We start from the raw sequence: 16718 nt of genomic DNA on the forward strand, positions 1-16718 counted from the left end.
CCTAGGTCTGTCTATTCTATTTATTTTATCAAAAAAAATCTTCTAACAATATTTATATATCCTCTAAGAAGCCAGGTTACTGTTAAGCCTTGAATTCAGCAGAGCTTAAAAATAAGAGGACAAAATGGTCAACAAGTCATACTTTACTGTTAAAAATGCTATATATCTCATGTACCATTCCCCACCCCCACACCTCTTCTGTGTCTCATTCAATACCCTACAGAGACCCTTTAAGAACACAGTCTGTGCTTTCAGCAATAACTGACATCCTTGTAAATCCATGTAATGTTCAGAAAATAAATCCAGTGCTCTCTCTGCCCATATAGCAACATTAATCTTATGAACAGTACTAGAGAGCACCATCCCCTCCCCCTCTCCTCCCCTCCCTCCATCTGCTTTAAGTAGGGCAAGTATTTTACTCATGTTAATTGTTCTGACAGATGAGGATCAACACTGCTTTAATCCATTTGCAGCCTAGCACTGGGTACATTTGTCTTCTCAAATGCTGTTAGAGGCAAGTACACGGGCTGTTAGTAACACAAGAGCTACTTCAGGGCAATGCTCAGTACTCTTAAGTGACTGGTTCTACATTCCTTACAGAGCAAATCCAAGGGAAATTCTTCCCCAAACTGGTTCAAGGCTTTTTGATTGCCATTGTGCTTGTGCTTCAAGACTTTAAAAACACTAGATAGTAGGATTTTGTTCAATTAAGGCAAATTGAATCGGTTACTATTGATTTCTTTTAAGATGTTAGTGTATTGTCTCATTTACTAACTAATTGTATGCAAGTTCTCTAAAAGACAAAAGGATGAAGCTGAATTCAGTAGGACTTGACTATAAAATTGGGCAACTCAGGAACCATGTGTGTTTTACAAGGATATACCACCTATTTACAGCTCACACTGGGGAGCATTAGAGCCAAGGTCTGCTGGTGTTGACAAAAGCATGAGCCTTAGATACAGGCAACACCTGGGTTCAAATCCCAGCGCCACCATCTTTCACCTCTGTGCCCAGCTGCCATGGGTACTGTATCAAATGATTTAGCACATTTAACACCCAGCCCCATACTCTCCCTACCCAAGGACTTTGGGTGTGTTCACTTAAGCTACTGTTATGCATACCTACATCTTGATTTTGAATTACCTGAAAAGTAGCTTCATATGCTGCACTATGTATTTGCTAGATAGTTCTACTCCCACCTCACAAGTGTAGCCAAAAAGGACTTCTACAGACAGGGAGCACAATGCTGGCCTGACACCCTCCTCCCAACATTTTAGCACAGATGTAGCTCATCGCACTGTGCTCCCTGAGCACTATTTCTTTGCTGGCTCTGGACTCCACTGGCCCATTTCCGCTGCTTACCCCTGACCTGGTTTTTGAATTTGCCATTTTCTCTTTCCTAATGCCTCAATTGGTCTTACTTCTATTTCTTCTTCAATTCCATCATCTATCTCCCGTGTTTTCAATTTAATAACCTTATACATTTCAAGTTTTCAGTATAGTCCTTTCTAGTTCAGAAATTTAATGAAGAAAAATATGGTATGATTCAGATTTATGGAATATATTGCATAGAGAACCCACCTGCAAAACTTGTTATCCCTCACAGACAGGGTCACTGATTTCCTCCCTCACCACTTCCCCCTCCTCCTCCTCCTCCTCTCTCTGCTTTCAACCCTACTTAGGCTACATTGGTGAACAAAGAGTAGACAGGCAGAAGAACGGTATTCTAGTTTGTTGGCTCTTTCTTCTTCACCTTTCAGGTGTGTGTGGCAGGGAGGGGTGGCCCATGAGAAGCTACTTAACAGAAATTCCTACTACAGACATGAGAAATGCTTATACTACATTCCAGCCCTTCTTATCCAAAACAAGTATACATTTGCACATGTTAGGATCTCAACAATGTAAACAAGATCAACTTTTTCTCTATACAATAGAAAATATCAAAGATAAATGGTAGGGGTGCCTGGGTGGCTCAGTTGGTTAAGCATCCAACTCTTGATTTTGGCTCAGGTCATGATCTCACAATAGTAAGATCAAGACCCGTGCATGCTTGCGTTCGCGCGCGCGCGCTCTCTCTCTTAAAAAAAAAAAAAAAAAAGATAAATGTTAAGTTTATCTGACTACGGGATTTTAGGTAATTTTGGTTTTAGCATCTTTCTGACTTCCTATATTTTACAATGAAGAGTAGAATTATTTCTCTTATCAGAAAATAACTGTAATTATGTGAAGTCATTGATGCCCTATCCCCATTCAGCGCCCTACTTTGCCAACCATCATTAACTGTTTACAATTTAGTCTGAAATAATCCTGAGTAGCCACTTCTAATTTTGAAAAGCCAGAGTTCTGACTAGCCAAATTGATTATATTGATGGAGTAGTGCCCTAAAAACCTACATGCATTCTTCTAAGCTCCAAGTTTAAGACCAAAAAACGTCTTCATGAGCTAGCAACACCCATTTAAGATAACTTAAATCACGAGAAACAATTTAGACAGTTGCCAAATGTAGACAATTCCTAAAGGTGGATTTTGATGGGAAACCTTGATTCCCAAGAAATAGTTTTCCTGGTTCTACTGCTAACAAAATACACGCGGATGCACACGGGCCTTTTTAAAGACCAAATCAGGCAAATTTTAGACCAACACAATGTGTCATAAAACCAGGGCCAGCCTTAAAATGTCCGAATCAGAATTCAGAAATGGATTCTGGTGAGCTACACTTTTACTGAGACTCTAAAGGAATTTAGCTTGGCTGTTGTATTGTTTCTAATAGCTGAAATCAGTATTTAAGGAGATAAAAGGTAACATATATGAACTCCATAGACTAAACTGATAGCGCCCAACAAAAATCCCTTGCATCTCTAACTACAAAATGGAATATAACCGGAGAGAAAGCACTGTGCCCTGCAGTCAGAAGAGTGGGGTCAAATCTGACTTTATTCTCTGGGCCCCAGTTTCTCCAGCCACAGGATAATGAGCCCACTGGAAATGGTGCGGTCCAAGGATGAGTATGAATGAGTGGACGTGGTGACAGGGCTGACACGTGCAAGGTGTTGGGCTTCCAGTGTTACCCACAAAATGCACATCTCAAACCAAAATGAAGATCTTAGACCTGGATTGTTCATTTCTTCTCATGTAAAAATCACAGCTCCAAAACCAACACCGCGTAAAAATACCAAGAACATCGTGAAACTGGTAATTCTGAAGGACAAGCGAGTTTCTTCAGCTGTGACTGCAGCCACCCCTGCTACATTCCGAGTGCCTGTCCTGCCCAGGTGCTTGTAACAGTCCCCACACAGACACAGCACTCTCCACAGGACCAGCTCCCTGTATCATCTGTTCTTCCCGAACCACCCAGCCAGAGGCCCTGCTGCTCCCACCAGGTAGAGCCAAATTGTGCTCTGTGTCAGCTCTCTGGGCTCCACTGGAAGGGTTTTTTTAAGGTAACAGCCACAGGGCTCTTCTTCACTGGGGTCACTCCTTGCCCGTCAGTTTTGTTTCTGTATCAGGGGAGCTCCCCACAACTGAAATGCTCTTAAGGAGGTTTTTATAGGAGAGGAGGGATTAAACTGCCTTCTATACATTATACAAAATGTCTTCATTCCATTAGCATTTACCAAACGGCTTATGCGAAAGGCACTCTTCATGTCTGTTCTATTAGAGCATTCAAATCAGACCCGCTGTTCTAGTGCAGTTAATTGGGCACACATGCTGTCTGCTAACTAAATGGTAAGTGATTCATTTAATATGCACATTCTGGGTACCTATCAGGCACTGGGCATTCTGTTAGGTATGTAAGTCAAGATTGATAAGACAGTCCCCAACTTCAAAAGGGAACACCTCAAAAAGCTATGCAGAGGCACTCACTTCTAAATATTAAAGCATTTGGGGCCCCTGGATGAACCAGTTGGTTAAACGTCAGACTTCGGCTCAGGTCATGATCTCGCAGTTCATGAGTTCGAGCCCCACATTGGGTTCTGTGCTGAACACTCAGAGTCTGGTGCCTGCTTTGCATTCTGTGTCTCCCTCTCTCTCTGCCCCTCCCCTGCTCATTCTCTCTCTTTCTCTTTCTCTAATAAATAAACATAAAAAACCCTTACAAATAAATAAATATTAAACCACTTGCTACCTCCTTTCACCATACAATATATATCAATCACTGTGAGTTTTGTATTTACATGTCAGCTCCACATATGATGGTGAGCACCTAAAGTTAAGCTATGTCTAGTTCCCAGCACAAAGACTGGTAGTCAACACTCCTTGCATGTTTAGCCAGTGTGGACCTCACAATCTAGACAACAGGAAGGTATACACCGAATAACAGTGCTGTCCACACTACCACAGAGGCTTACGACAGGACACAGTGCAAGTTCCAATAATTTGCCATCAGACAGCAAAGGGGACTCCATGCAGTTCCCACCTGCGGTGATTTAGGAAGATTTTACTGGAGAGTGGGCATTTGGGCTAAGCCTGGAAGTAGGATTTCAACAGGTATAAAGAAGGAGGGAGGGGGGAAGGTGTCCAGGTGGGCAGAACAGCTTAAATGAAAGCATCTTATGATTTATGTTGGGTACCTAGCTGCAGGGAGATGGCCTTACACAGCTGGGGCTCTGGATCGCTCAGCATCCCCAGCTGCTCCTTATTGTTATGATTTAGAAGGTTAGAGGCTGCTCTAGCAGCCAAAATGCAGGCCCCCTAGCCTTCTGATTCAAAGTGGAGGGAGGTTTAAAAAGTTTAAGCTGTGTGTGTATGACAGAAAGACAAAGTTTTTTTTTTTTAATAATAAGTATCTCTAAATTCCAATGCTGTCAATATATGACTCCTTTCAAATCTTTTTTCCTTTAGGTACCAGGTTAGAGAAAACCTACAAAACTACTCTTTAAAAACCTTCTTTCCTGGGGCGCCTGGGTGGCTCAGTCGGTTAAGCGTCCGACTTCAGCTCAGGCCACAATCTCGCGGTTCGTGAGTTCGAGCCCCGTGTCGGGCTCTGGGCTGATGGCTCGGAGCCTGGAGCCTGCTTCCGATTCCATGTCTCCCTCTCTCTCTGCCCCTCCCCCGTTCATGCTCTGTCTCTGTCTCAAAAATAAATAAACGTTAAAAAAAAAAAAACAAAAACGCCTTCTTTCCTTTCTTATCTCAGAAAAGAAGAGTACACAGTCGGTCCTCAGCCCTGATTAAAACATCAAGGTCATAGACCCAGCAGCATCCTTCCCCCTCAGACATCTCCCTCCTCAGCAGGGGCCTGGCCTCACCCAAGGGTTTCACAGTTCCAAGTAAGCCTGGAGGGGACACTGTATTAACTGCCCCAAATGACAATCCAACCTTAGCTGCATTAATAGGAATACTGTATCCAGCACAATATCGAGAATATCGACCCCGAGCTAGTCAGACGCCTGGAGAAGTACGCACATGCAAAAACCCCATCCTAAGAGCGCCAAAGGGAAACCCGACCATCCAGAGGGACGTGAACTATCTGGAAACCCTCACTAGTGAGGAATAATTGCCCAAAGTCTCTGATGTTCTGCCTGACACAAGATATGCGGAGGAGGGAGGGTAAAGAACTACCATTACCCAGCTCCTGCCACTCCAGCTCCTTTGTTACCTTCCCCCCTTCCAACATTCCAACACCCGCCCCTCTATCTTCCCAATTCCCAATTCTGTTCTCCACTTGCACAAACTGAAGCCCATGTAGGTTAGGGTAACTATCCAAAGTCACAAAGCTGTGAGCAGACCAAACGTCTGATGCCAAAACCCATCTCCGCCTAGCTCCAAAGCTCATTACAGGAGAGAGCTGGCGCTTAATTTCTAGTAATCTTCCGAAGAACTGTCATCTCTTCATGTTACAGTTTGCTCTTATGAGATTGTTTTCCTGCTTATTAGCACCATGTATTTGTTGAGATGAACTTGGCAATACAAAGTATCAATACTTTGGCAGAACATAATGGGATAATTCAGGTCCTTAACCCAAAGCTTTGTTTCTACTTAAGATAGTCTAAAAAAGCTACAACATCAGCTTCTAATTCTCTGCCACCCACTCTCCCACCAGCTCAGTTGGTTTTCCTTAACTTCTAGGCATAACTTTTTTTGTTTGGGCTGGTCAGAGAGATGCTAGAAGAAAATGAAACCAACTTGTAAAACTTTATTTTGCTAATTTGTGGAACAGCACATGGCTTTCCTCTATAGTGGTTCAGTTTCTATAATCCTATAGGAAGAGAGGTCAACCAGGCTTTTTATTAAAAAATCAAAAGAAGAAATGGACAGGTATAAGTCAAATGAGTCTGTCCAAAGGCAGAACTTCCATGTAAAAACTCTCTATTCCATCGACAGAAGTGTACTAGACAGCTAATGGCTTGAACTTCACATCTCCAATTCTAGGATTATACTCTAAAATAGGCAATCTTAATTTTTTTTAAAGGACTTACAGACATACACTGTAGTCAAAGGAAAATTTGCTCTGAGAACTTCTGTCCCCAAACTAAAATCTCATCTCCTCCACCTTTTAATTGAAAGGAGAAGAGGGGCGCCTGGGTGGCTCAGTCGGTTAAGCATCCGACTTCAGCTCAGGTCACGATCTCGCGGTCCGTGAGTTCGAGCCCCGCGTCGGGCTCTGGGCTGATGGCTCAGAGCCTGGAGCCTGCTTCCTATTCTGTGCCTCCCTCTCTCTCTGCCCCTCCCCCGTTCATGCTCTGTCTCAAAAATAAATAAACGTTAAAATTTTTTTTTTTTTTTAAAAGAAAGGAGAAGAGAGAAGGATGACAAAGACGCCCAGGGGGCCCCATGGAGGATCTAATGACCATGTACCATTGCATCTACTACAGCACATTGGTCAAAAACCATGGAATAAATGTTAAGCCACAGAAGGCTGTTAACCATTCCACGTGTAAATGGCTTTTCCATGATGGTCGAAACTTCACCTTTATAAGGAGAGGGTGGGCGTTAAGAAGTTGAATGCATCCATGATCGAGTCCTGTCTATGTGGTGTTCAAGACAAGGCCTCAGCTCCCCAGGCAGTTGGGAGAGACAAGACGGTGAGGAAGGGCAGCTGTTTGGGAAGAGTTTCTCAGCTGTCAAGTCTTACTTGACAAGATAGAAGTCCTAGAAGGGACAACTCTTCCCCAGACCTGAAAACTGGGAAGCAAAATAAATGGCTCTGACCAGCCAAAGAGACATTAACGTCAAACCTGTGCTCAGATACTTGACCCATACTAAGGGTCCACACACAGAGACCATCTATCTTGTCTGAAATTCTAGAAACTCTGGTTATATGATTCTAAAATTCCTGGATGCATGAATTCCCAACACTAGGAGATTAGAAGCAGCAAATAAAAAGGACCACAGACAGCCACACAGTGACTGCCACACTGACAACTGATGAAAAAGTAAGAAGGACAATTATGTTAAAAAGCAAACATATTTAAACACTCAGCAGCAGCCCAGGATTGCTGAGAGGAACAAACAGCTTTACCAACTTCAGGCGTTCAAGTAATTACCATCCCCAAGCATGCTAAAATAATTTATTACAACTGTAGGAGAGAAATACAGCTTGGTAGCAGAATATATAAAAGAGATTTACAAATTCTAGTTCATACTAAGTTCATGGTGAATTAAGCGTGCCCATGGCTGCCAAGGAACTCTGCAGTCTCAGGACACGGTAACAGAGGCTGGGTGGGGAGTATGAAGAAGGAGTTAATTCCTCCCCACCCCACACTGGTCAGATGAGTTCATTTCTGGAATCCTTGACTCAAGAAGGAAGAGTAAATAAGCGTGCATTCAAATGAGAGGCACCAGCACCCTGAGATTTGGAAATGGGTAATATGAGGAAGTTTGTGGGGCTTTTTTTTTTTTTTTAGTGGAGGGATGGTGCATGTATGTTGGAGGGAGGGGGTGATACATAAACCCAATACATAGGATTGAATCAGAGCTGCTGCTAAAAAGCAGGGTAAGGGTCCCCTGGGGTTCCCAGAGGTCCCAGCACACCCCTGTGCTACAATGATCCTCTCAGGTTACTAGGGCTCTGACCACATCTGCTTGGTCTCCCTGGCTCAGAGGCTGTACTTCTCACACTGGGGGGACCCCACTGTGGGTTACAGGGTACATGTCAGTAGGCACTTGAAGCCACAGCATATGTGGCTCTGGGGGGAAGAGGAGGTATAAGCTGGCCATTCAGATACATTGTGTTTGGTTTGCACAGTCTTCCTTATTTAAGCCTCTCTTAAATATTAATGGATTTAACATGAAAACCTGTGGATTTCTTTAAATGACCTGAACTCTAGTAACCCAGGGCCTGCAGCAGGCGTGGTGACAATGGACTTGAAGTGAAGACAGCTTTCCCTCTTGACCACGGTTCTCCATAATTAACACCATCTTTTAGACAAAAACAAATAAACCTTCTAAAGCCCACTTTGTTGATTTAGCCTACCTGCTTGGCATTTGGGTTTGTGGAAGGCTGCCCTACAGCAACACTGTACTTGATTTAACCAGAACTTAAAAAAAAAAAATTTAAGATTGGTGTGGATATATTAAAGAACAAAGTAAAGCACATATGCACTTTCAAGAAAAAACCTCTATTAGCCCTGAGATGTTGAAGAACTTTCAAGTCATGAATCCTTTGGAAGGTCAGCACTGTCTGCACTCTTGCTTCCTGCAAGGAGGGCAGTTTCTAAGCCTGCCTTATTTAAGGGCAGAGTCTAGTCCCTGTTGTGTGTCTTCAACACAATTCCTAAAATAGATATTTATAGTTTACTATGACACACCCCTGAATGCCATTTCATTAATACATCATTTAGAGTCTACGCTGGCTGTGCAAACACTCAGCAAGCTCCCAATCAACCTGTAAGTATCATTTAGTCTGGCAGAGAATGTTGTGATGAAACACACCAACAAAAGCAAATGTGTACACTCATGATGAGAACAGAAAAAACTAAACTCTTTCCCCAAGAGGTAACTTCTCACAAATGTGAGCCACACCAGGTTAGCCAGACCCCACATTATAAGCCAAGCTCCTCACAGTTCTGTTACATACTCAGAACAAATTGAAGAACAAAGATGTAACGACAGGGGCATAAACAAGTCTAGTGCACAGGCCTGCTGGAGCATGATCCCATTACCATTCTAGAGATGGAGAAGTAGAATCAAGTAAACCACGCCATCAAGAAGCCTCTCTCATTCGCAGGGGTTTGCAAAGGGGATGTAAAAGGGGTCATGCAAGATTTAGAATTAAGGAGGCGGAGATCTCAGATGGGAATTGAAACAACAGATATAGTTGATATCAGAGCCAGCTTGTCCATGTTACAGGCAAGCCTCTGGTTGTTTCTGGATGCCCCATTTTTCCATTATAAATTCATCGCAGCCACGATGGGATATTGTTAAGCTTCACGAAAAAGACAAGAGCCAGCTGACAAACGAAATTTCTTTTGGTTACCAAAAGGAGGCCAAAAAAAAAAAAAAAACATTCAAATTATTCTAGCATCTTCATCAAACAGGTAACCAAGAAACACAAAATCACGTGTTCTGCCATAGAATACCTTGTAGTCCAAATTTAGTTTCAAAAGGACAGCCACAGTGACTGCAGGCAGCAAAGTTTCTATTATTTAATAAATAAATTTGAACAAGAGTCTGAAGGCTTTATGTTTACATGATCATTAAGTAAAGATGTATTACAAACAGCCCAATAGCACAGAGGCGAGGAGGGGGAAATCAAGACTGAGGGCACACACATGGTTAATCAGAGTAAGGTAGGAAGATGCTGTTCAACATTTAACCTGAATGTCACGATGTCATGTGCAAGGTATTACACACTCATCGGATCATTCAATCATCACAATGGCCCTTTGAAGAAGGCGCTATTGATATCCTCCTAAGTGGGAGTTAACAGAGGCTGAATAACGTGCCCAAGGTTGCAAAGCTGGGTCAGTGGCAGAGCCAGGAATCAAAATACCTGACTCCAAAGCCATACTTTTTACTTAGGTAAACTGAGTTCAATGAACTATTAAAACAAAAGAATATCAAAAGCCAGTATTAGATAGCATGGATGAGAAATGGATACTAAATAAGTAAGTGTGAGGGGCGCCTGGGTGGCTCAAATGGTTAAGCGTCTCACTTAGGCTCAGATCATGATCTCGTGGTTTGTGGGTTTGAGCCCTTTGTCGGGCTCTGTGCTGACAGCTCAGAGCCTGGAGCCTGCTTCAGATTCTGTGTCTCCCTCTCTCTCTGCCCCTCCGCACCTCGTGCTTTGTCTCTCTCTCAAAAATAAACAAACATTTATAAAATTTTAAATAAGTAAGTGTGAGAAGAGAAATGCTTGTTACCCCACAGGACAAAGTAGAACTTTGTACAACAGATTTTCTGACTGCAAAGCCTAGAGACAGTTTCACCTTCAAGAGTCAGGATGTCTGTCTACCCAGCCCTGTGAAAGCAATCACTGGAACGCATCCAGAAGATGTGCCTGGACAGAATCCCTAACACCTCAGACTTGACTTGCCCACTGCTTGCTTGCTTCCAAAGGCTTCTAACCAGAGTTCAAGAACAATCCAGTGTGTCCACCCTGAGCCCACTGCCAGCCACAGCCCTTAACTTGCTCTCATGTCCTGTCTGGAAAAGGCTGACCTCCTATATGGTGACCAACAGTCAACTGGGCCCTGGAGTGTGGCTCTGGTGGAGGGACTCACTATAGGACATCCCCTGATTTCACAGGACACGAGACAGAACCTTTGAAGTTCTAGCTTAATTTTACACTTAGAAAAGAATGGCCTGAAGGACCCGGTGACAGGAGCAGAGACAGACCACGAGGGTCCAATGGAAAACATATCAGACTGGCTGTGAGGCAGGTCAGTAACAAGGATGACCTATTAACAAGTAGGCCTAACTTATACATTGATGTGGTTGCATTCTGTCCTGAGAAGTCTGCTCCGGAGGACAGGCGCTTGCTTTCTCAATGCTGCTGCCACTCAGACACTTACTCTCTCCCTGACTGCCACACCAAATTCTTAATTAAAAAACAGCATTCTCCTGATTTATTATCTACCTCACTCACATTCAATGCCAATTGCCCTTTACTTTTAAAATAATCCAATTTGCCCTCAAAGGATGAAGATGTGTAGCTACGAAGAAAAGGTCACAGCAAGAACATGTGACAATCTTTGTGAGGAATTCCAAAGGAAAAGTCCCCTGAGTGTCGTCTCACTGTATTTTATCAGAAAATATTTAGAACATACACAAAAGTAGAGAGTTGCGCTATGTATTGACTACCTCAGTTTAATAAATGTCAATCTTTGGTCATATTTGCTTCCAGAGTTTTTGAAAGGAAGTATGTTACAGCTACACATTGAAGCCCTCTTTTGTGCCCGTCCTCGATCCCATTCTCTACCTCAAAGACAGCTACCCCACCGAAGCTGGAGCCAACCTGCCCTCCCAGGTTTTCACATAACACATCTTTCCATAAATTTCTAAAATTGTTTATCTTGCTCTAAATATTATACATGGCATTCTCTTATACACAGTCTTCAACATGACACCGCTCCCTCATTACCAGTATGCATTTTAACTGCTTCCTTTTCCCTAGCTACAATCTTCAGAAAGTGCTCATTTCAAGTGCCATATGGTATTTCATCATATGGTGATTCCATGATTTGTCAAGCTGGAAGTTTCAGTGCCCTTCATTTGTTTACTGATATGAACAGCATGGTGATGTAGTGTTCTCTACTTGTCTCCTTGTGCTCATGAAGGAGCATCTCCCAGATACACCCAGAAGCAGATCTGTTAGACTACCTTCAGTTTTCTGGAAAGCTGCACAAATGTTTTTCATTTTTTTAAACTTTATAATTTATTTCGAGAGAGAGCACACACGTGTGTGTGCACAGGAGTGCAGGGGAGGGTCAGAGAGGGGAGAGAGGGGAGAGAGGGGAGAGAAGAGAGAGAATTCCAAGTAGGCTCCTCACTATCAGCCTAGAGCCTTATGTGGGGGGTTGGTCCCGTGAGATCATGACCTGAGCCAAAAATCAAGAGTTGGACACTTAACCAACTGAGCCACCCAGGCTCCCCCCCAAATGCTTTTCTAAATGGTGGTAACAATTTACACTCCCATAAGCACTGCATGAGAGTGGCTACTGCTTCTCAGCCTAATACAAATCATATAATTGGAGTTTAATTTTTGATAAATGGGTGTTGAAACCTTCCTTTAATATTTACACCGTTCACATCTCAATGTGATGAGGAATCTGAGCTTTTGAATCAGAATCATGGCTTTGAATTCTGGCTCTATCATTTGTTGCTCATGCGACGTTAGTAAAGTTCCTTGGCCTCACTAAACTTTGGTTTTCTGGCATGTAGCATACATGGTGGGTATAAAAATAGCATCTTCCTCAGAGGCATTATTATGGTTATATAATGTACTTAAAGCAACTAATACAATATCCCTGGCACAAAGCAAGTTCTCAATTAATGTCAGTTGCTATCATCATCATCAAAAAAGTCTCTAAGTAAAAGCCTGTCCTTCAGGTATAAGTCCATTTTACAGGTGATAAAACAGAGTCTGAAAACTTAACTGGACTGACCCTCTAGAATCAGTGATTTGCTAAAGCACAGCCAGGAATCAGGTGACTCCAAGCTCCCCCATCTACCACTAGACCACACTGATTCACATCTCCCTCTGTAATCATGCCGCACAACAGAGAATAAATCAAGAGTGAGTACAAACCCACTGAGCAAACAAGAGCCTCCAGGTGCTGAGGCAGTGATCAGAGTTTGGTAGAATCACAGTTTCAGCTTGGAAAAGAGAAGTACTTTGTGTTCAAGGACATGGATGAGACTACCAAATTAAGTTTTACAAGGCTAGCTGCTTACTATTCATCAGCCACAATCTTAATTAGACAGTCACACAGAAAGAGGAAGACCTATAACCGCCACAGCTGTAGAATGTTTCCCGCAGGAGGGACCCCAGGGTTCCTTCTTTGCTTGGGTTACCAATATGGCAGCCTCTGCGGACCCTGGCCTGAACAGTCAGCTGTACCCAGTCTAGCCACCTTGCAGCAGCACCCCACCACTCCTCCGCCCAGGGTCTTCCATTAGCATCCAATCAAGTGTCGAAGTGCCCATGGCATCCCCTATTTCCCGCCCTGAGAGCTGTTCTAACAATTTGGCCAAACTGTTGTTGTAAAGTGGTCTAGCTCCACAGCTTACAGGTCAGGTGACAAGAGGTGAGGGGGCTAGCAGTCTTCCGCTTGCATTTGCAAGGCTGCTCCAAGTCCCAAAGGCTTTGACTAGCTGCTTGGTCTCCATTTCCATGAGAACCAACAGGTGACCGCTAATTGTGCCTTCCCAGATCCAGGCTGCTTGGCCTACCTGGCAAGGGCAAAATCTGGCACAAAAGGAAGGCTATCAGAATTCTCCAAGGTGGGAGAACTTCAAGTGATGCAACCCACAAGAAAAGGACACCCTTGGAACACAGAAGAGAAATGTTCTGGATCAGGTGCCCGGGTGGCTCGGCTGGTTAAGCATCAACCCTTGATTTCGGCTCAGGTTATGATCTCACGGTTTGAGTCCGAGCCCCACATTGGGCTCCCTGCTGACAGGGCAGAGCCTCTCTCCCTCCCTCCCTCTCTCTCAGAATAAATAAACTTAAAAAAAGAAAGGGTTCTGAATCAAAACACAGAAGATCCCCACTGCAGAGAGGGATCTTACCCCAGAATCACAGCTGAAGAATGCAGAGCTGGTCAGTATGAGCTCTCCCTTCTGATAAAACTCAACAAACAGACAAAACCACCACAAAACTTAGGGTGTAGTGGGGTGAAAGCAGGAGCTGGTACAATACAGAAATAGGTTACTGGTCGAGAACTACAGCATCTAGAGATGCAAAGAGGCTGTGTGCCAAGGGACCCCATGGCAGAGGCAAAGGCAGTGTGAGAAAACACCCTCAGAGCTGACTGCTTGTTCCGAGCATCTGCCTCATTCTGAGAGACAATGAAAAAAAACATCTTCAAGTTTCAGAACAGAAACGGAAATGCCCCTTGGAAACAAGAAACAAGCCCCCTCACCACATCCACAACTGTGCTTAGGGCCAAACAGAAGTACCCTGAAGTAGGTGGGAGAGGGAGATGAAGGGAAGGTCAGAGCTGGGGGTGGGGGCGGGGAGGCCCGAACAGAGCAGGCAGGATCAGAACACCAGGACCTGAGCGGCCAGCCTGCAGGGCCAGGGCCAGGGCCAGGGCCTCCAGATCATATGAACAGAGTTTTACAACAACAGAAATCATCAAATACAAAAACTACGGTCACCCCCGTTTGGAATTATCCACCACACTGCATATAGGTTCCCAAAGGTCTCTGAGCAGAAGCTGGAGGCTGTTTACCTGTACATGTTCCTGATTTCTTGCCATCCAGATGTGACACGAGTCAGAGGTGGGAGAGTTAAGAAGGGTGGTGTGCCCCTATCAGCCTCCACAGCAGACTGGCCACACATTTTTCTGACCCTAGCTCTCCTGGCCTCTTGGGTTTTGAGAACTCCTTGAGGTGTCCATCCCATCCTCCATCTGCTCAGCCTCGCAGTCTCCACATTCCAGACCCACTGGGCTTTGTTTCTGCCACTCTCCTCCCCTTCTACCCCTTCAGAGGAGCAGGGTGTCCCTGATCTTTTTTAACCTCTTCTTCTGGCCCTGGCCTGTGCAAAAGCATTGTGGTCCTGGGGCGACCATGTTCCAGACCGCACTGTGGGGAAATGGGGGCGTTCTCGAGCATGACGTCATGGCACCCGGGCAGCACCCCGACGGTCTTCCTGCTGGGCCTGTGTCCCCACAGCCGGCCTGTCGCCCTCAGCTGAACAAAGGAAGGCCAGCAGACAGGGGAGAGTGGGGCCCACGGAGAGGGAAGAGGACAACCACGGGGGCTCCCTGGTCTCATGGTGATGCCGGTAGAGAGTTCCTCCCTATCTTCAGCAGCACTTTTCCTTGAACTACACCTCTGTGTGCATGAGGGAGAAGAGAAAGGAAGCAAGGTCATGGAGCTGAGGATGGGGTAACTTTTTTTTTGAGATTTTGTTTTATGTGACAGTTAAAGTGACACAACTAACGTGCCCAGTGGCACACATCCCATGTTGCCTGTGCCCGGAGCCATGTGTCCCACCATCTGTGCTCCTCACCTGGCCCCGGACATGACCCCACACCTGAGAGTCATCAAAGACAAAACGTGGAGATGTTTTGATAAGGCCACACTCTTAGATCAGAGCGCCCTTTGAGACCCATCTTGGAGAGGGCTTCTGATCCAGAAGAGAAACATTCTCTGGGAGACTTTATTGTCAGGGACGATAAACCCTAAGAGGCAAGATACCAGTATTCTACTAACAGTGTTTTCCCCTCCTCTTGAACATAAGATTATATATTCTCTGTAACAAATGTGTAAATTAAAAAAGCAAAAAATACCATAAGCAGAAAATATCACTTGTAACCCCAACTACTGCTTACAATTTAACATGTGTCCTTTGCATGTACTTCTAAGAAGTAAGGGTTAAAGACACATACATATGCATGGGCTTTGGGGTCATGCGGGCCAGAGAGAATCCTAGCTCTGACACTAACAATTGTGACATAAGATTCTTTTTGTAATTAAAAAAAATTTTTTTTTAATCTTTATTTATTTTTGACAGAGAGACAGACAGAGCATGAGCAGGGAAGGGGCAGAGAGAGAGGGAGACACAGAATCCGAAGCAGGCTCCAGGCTCCGAGTTGTCAGCACAGAGCCCAACGCAGGGCTCAAACTCACAGACTGTGAGATCATGACCTGAGCTGAAGTCACTCAACCGACGGAGCCACCCAGGCGTCCCAGTGTGACATACAATTTAAGCCTTATACTGAACTTATTTGCAAAAAGGAGAGTTACACCACCTTCCCCATAGGTTTGTGAGGACTCAGAGATGACACACGACATAGCCTAGACACAGAAGCACTTGCTGAGTGACAGCAGACATCATTAGGGAAGTTTCTCATCCATTCAGATTCTTAGTTTCCTGTTGCTACTGTAACCAATTACTATGAAATTAGTGGCTTTAAACAACACACGTTTACTACCTTACAGTTCTAGTGGTCATGAGTCTGAAATGGTTTCACTAGGCCAAAATCCAGGTGTCAGTAGGTCTGGGCTCCTTCCAGAACCTCTAAAGGAGAGTCCCCTCCTCTCCTCTCCCAGCTTCTACTGGCTGCTGGCATTCCTTGGCCTGAGGTCCCTTCTTCCATCTTCAAAGCCAGCTGCCTCGCTCTTCAAATTGCTCTCTGACCCTCTGCTTTCCTCATCACATCTCTCTCTTCCCACTTCCCATCTTCCTGCGTCTTGTTATAAAAGCTCCTTTTGATTATATTAGGGCCACTTGGTGATCCAGGATGACACTTCTATCTCAAGATTCTTAATCACATATACCAAGTCACTTTTATCCTGTAAGGTAACCTATTTGCAAATTCTGGGGATTAAGATGCGGACATGGTTAGTGGGGTGCATGTTCTATTCAGCCTACCAGATGTTTTTACTGTATTAAGCTCTTTGAGGATGGTAAAGTAGATTTGTTGGAAATATTTTCTCTAGTTTATCTAAATTCTTTCCACAAAAGTAACACGTTTGTTGTCAAATCCTATCGATCTAGTCTTTTGTTATTTCTCCCACTAATTTTAAGCCTAGAAATTCCTTCCATATCCAGTCAGTTTAGTACTCGTGTGTGTGTGCATGCATCTGCACGTATTTTATGC

General features: G+C 44.2%; 1 protein-coding gene across 4 annotated transcripts in view; it reads right to left on the reverse strand.

Annotated features, from left to right (window-relative positions):
* MCC (MCC regulator of WNT signaling pathway) overlaps positions 1 to 16718 on the reverse strand; it is a 425462-nt gene that overhangs the window by 140445 nt on the left and 268299 nt on the right. Inside the window, exon 1 of one of the 4 annotated variants that reach the window (XM_027035832.2) lies at positions 14340 to 15565. The exons of the other annotated variants lie outside the window; for them this stretch is intronic. Coding sequence (XP_026891633.1) covers positions 14340 to 14366 — 27 coding nt within the window. The 5' untranslated portion in view covers positions 14367 to 15565. Of the gene's footprint in view, positions 1 to 14339; positions 15566 to 16718 lie in introns of those variants that run through there. 4 annotated transcript variants of the gene reach the window in all.

The sequence above is a fragment of the Acinonyx jubatus genome, chromosome A1 (genome assembly GCF_027475565.1).
Source record: "Acinonyx jubatus isolate Ajub_Pintada_27869175 chromosome A1, VMU_Ajub_asm_v1.0, whole genome shotgun sequence".
Classification (NCBI taxonomy): Eukaryota; Metazoa; Chordata; class Mammalia; order Carnivora; family Felidae; genus Acinonyx; species Acinonyx jubatus.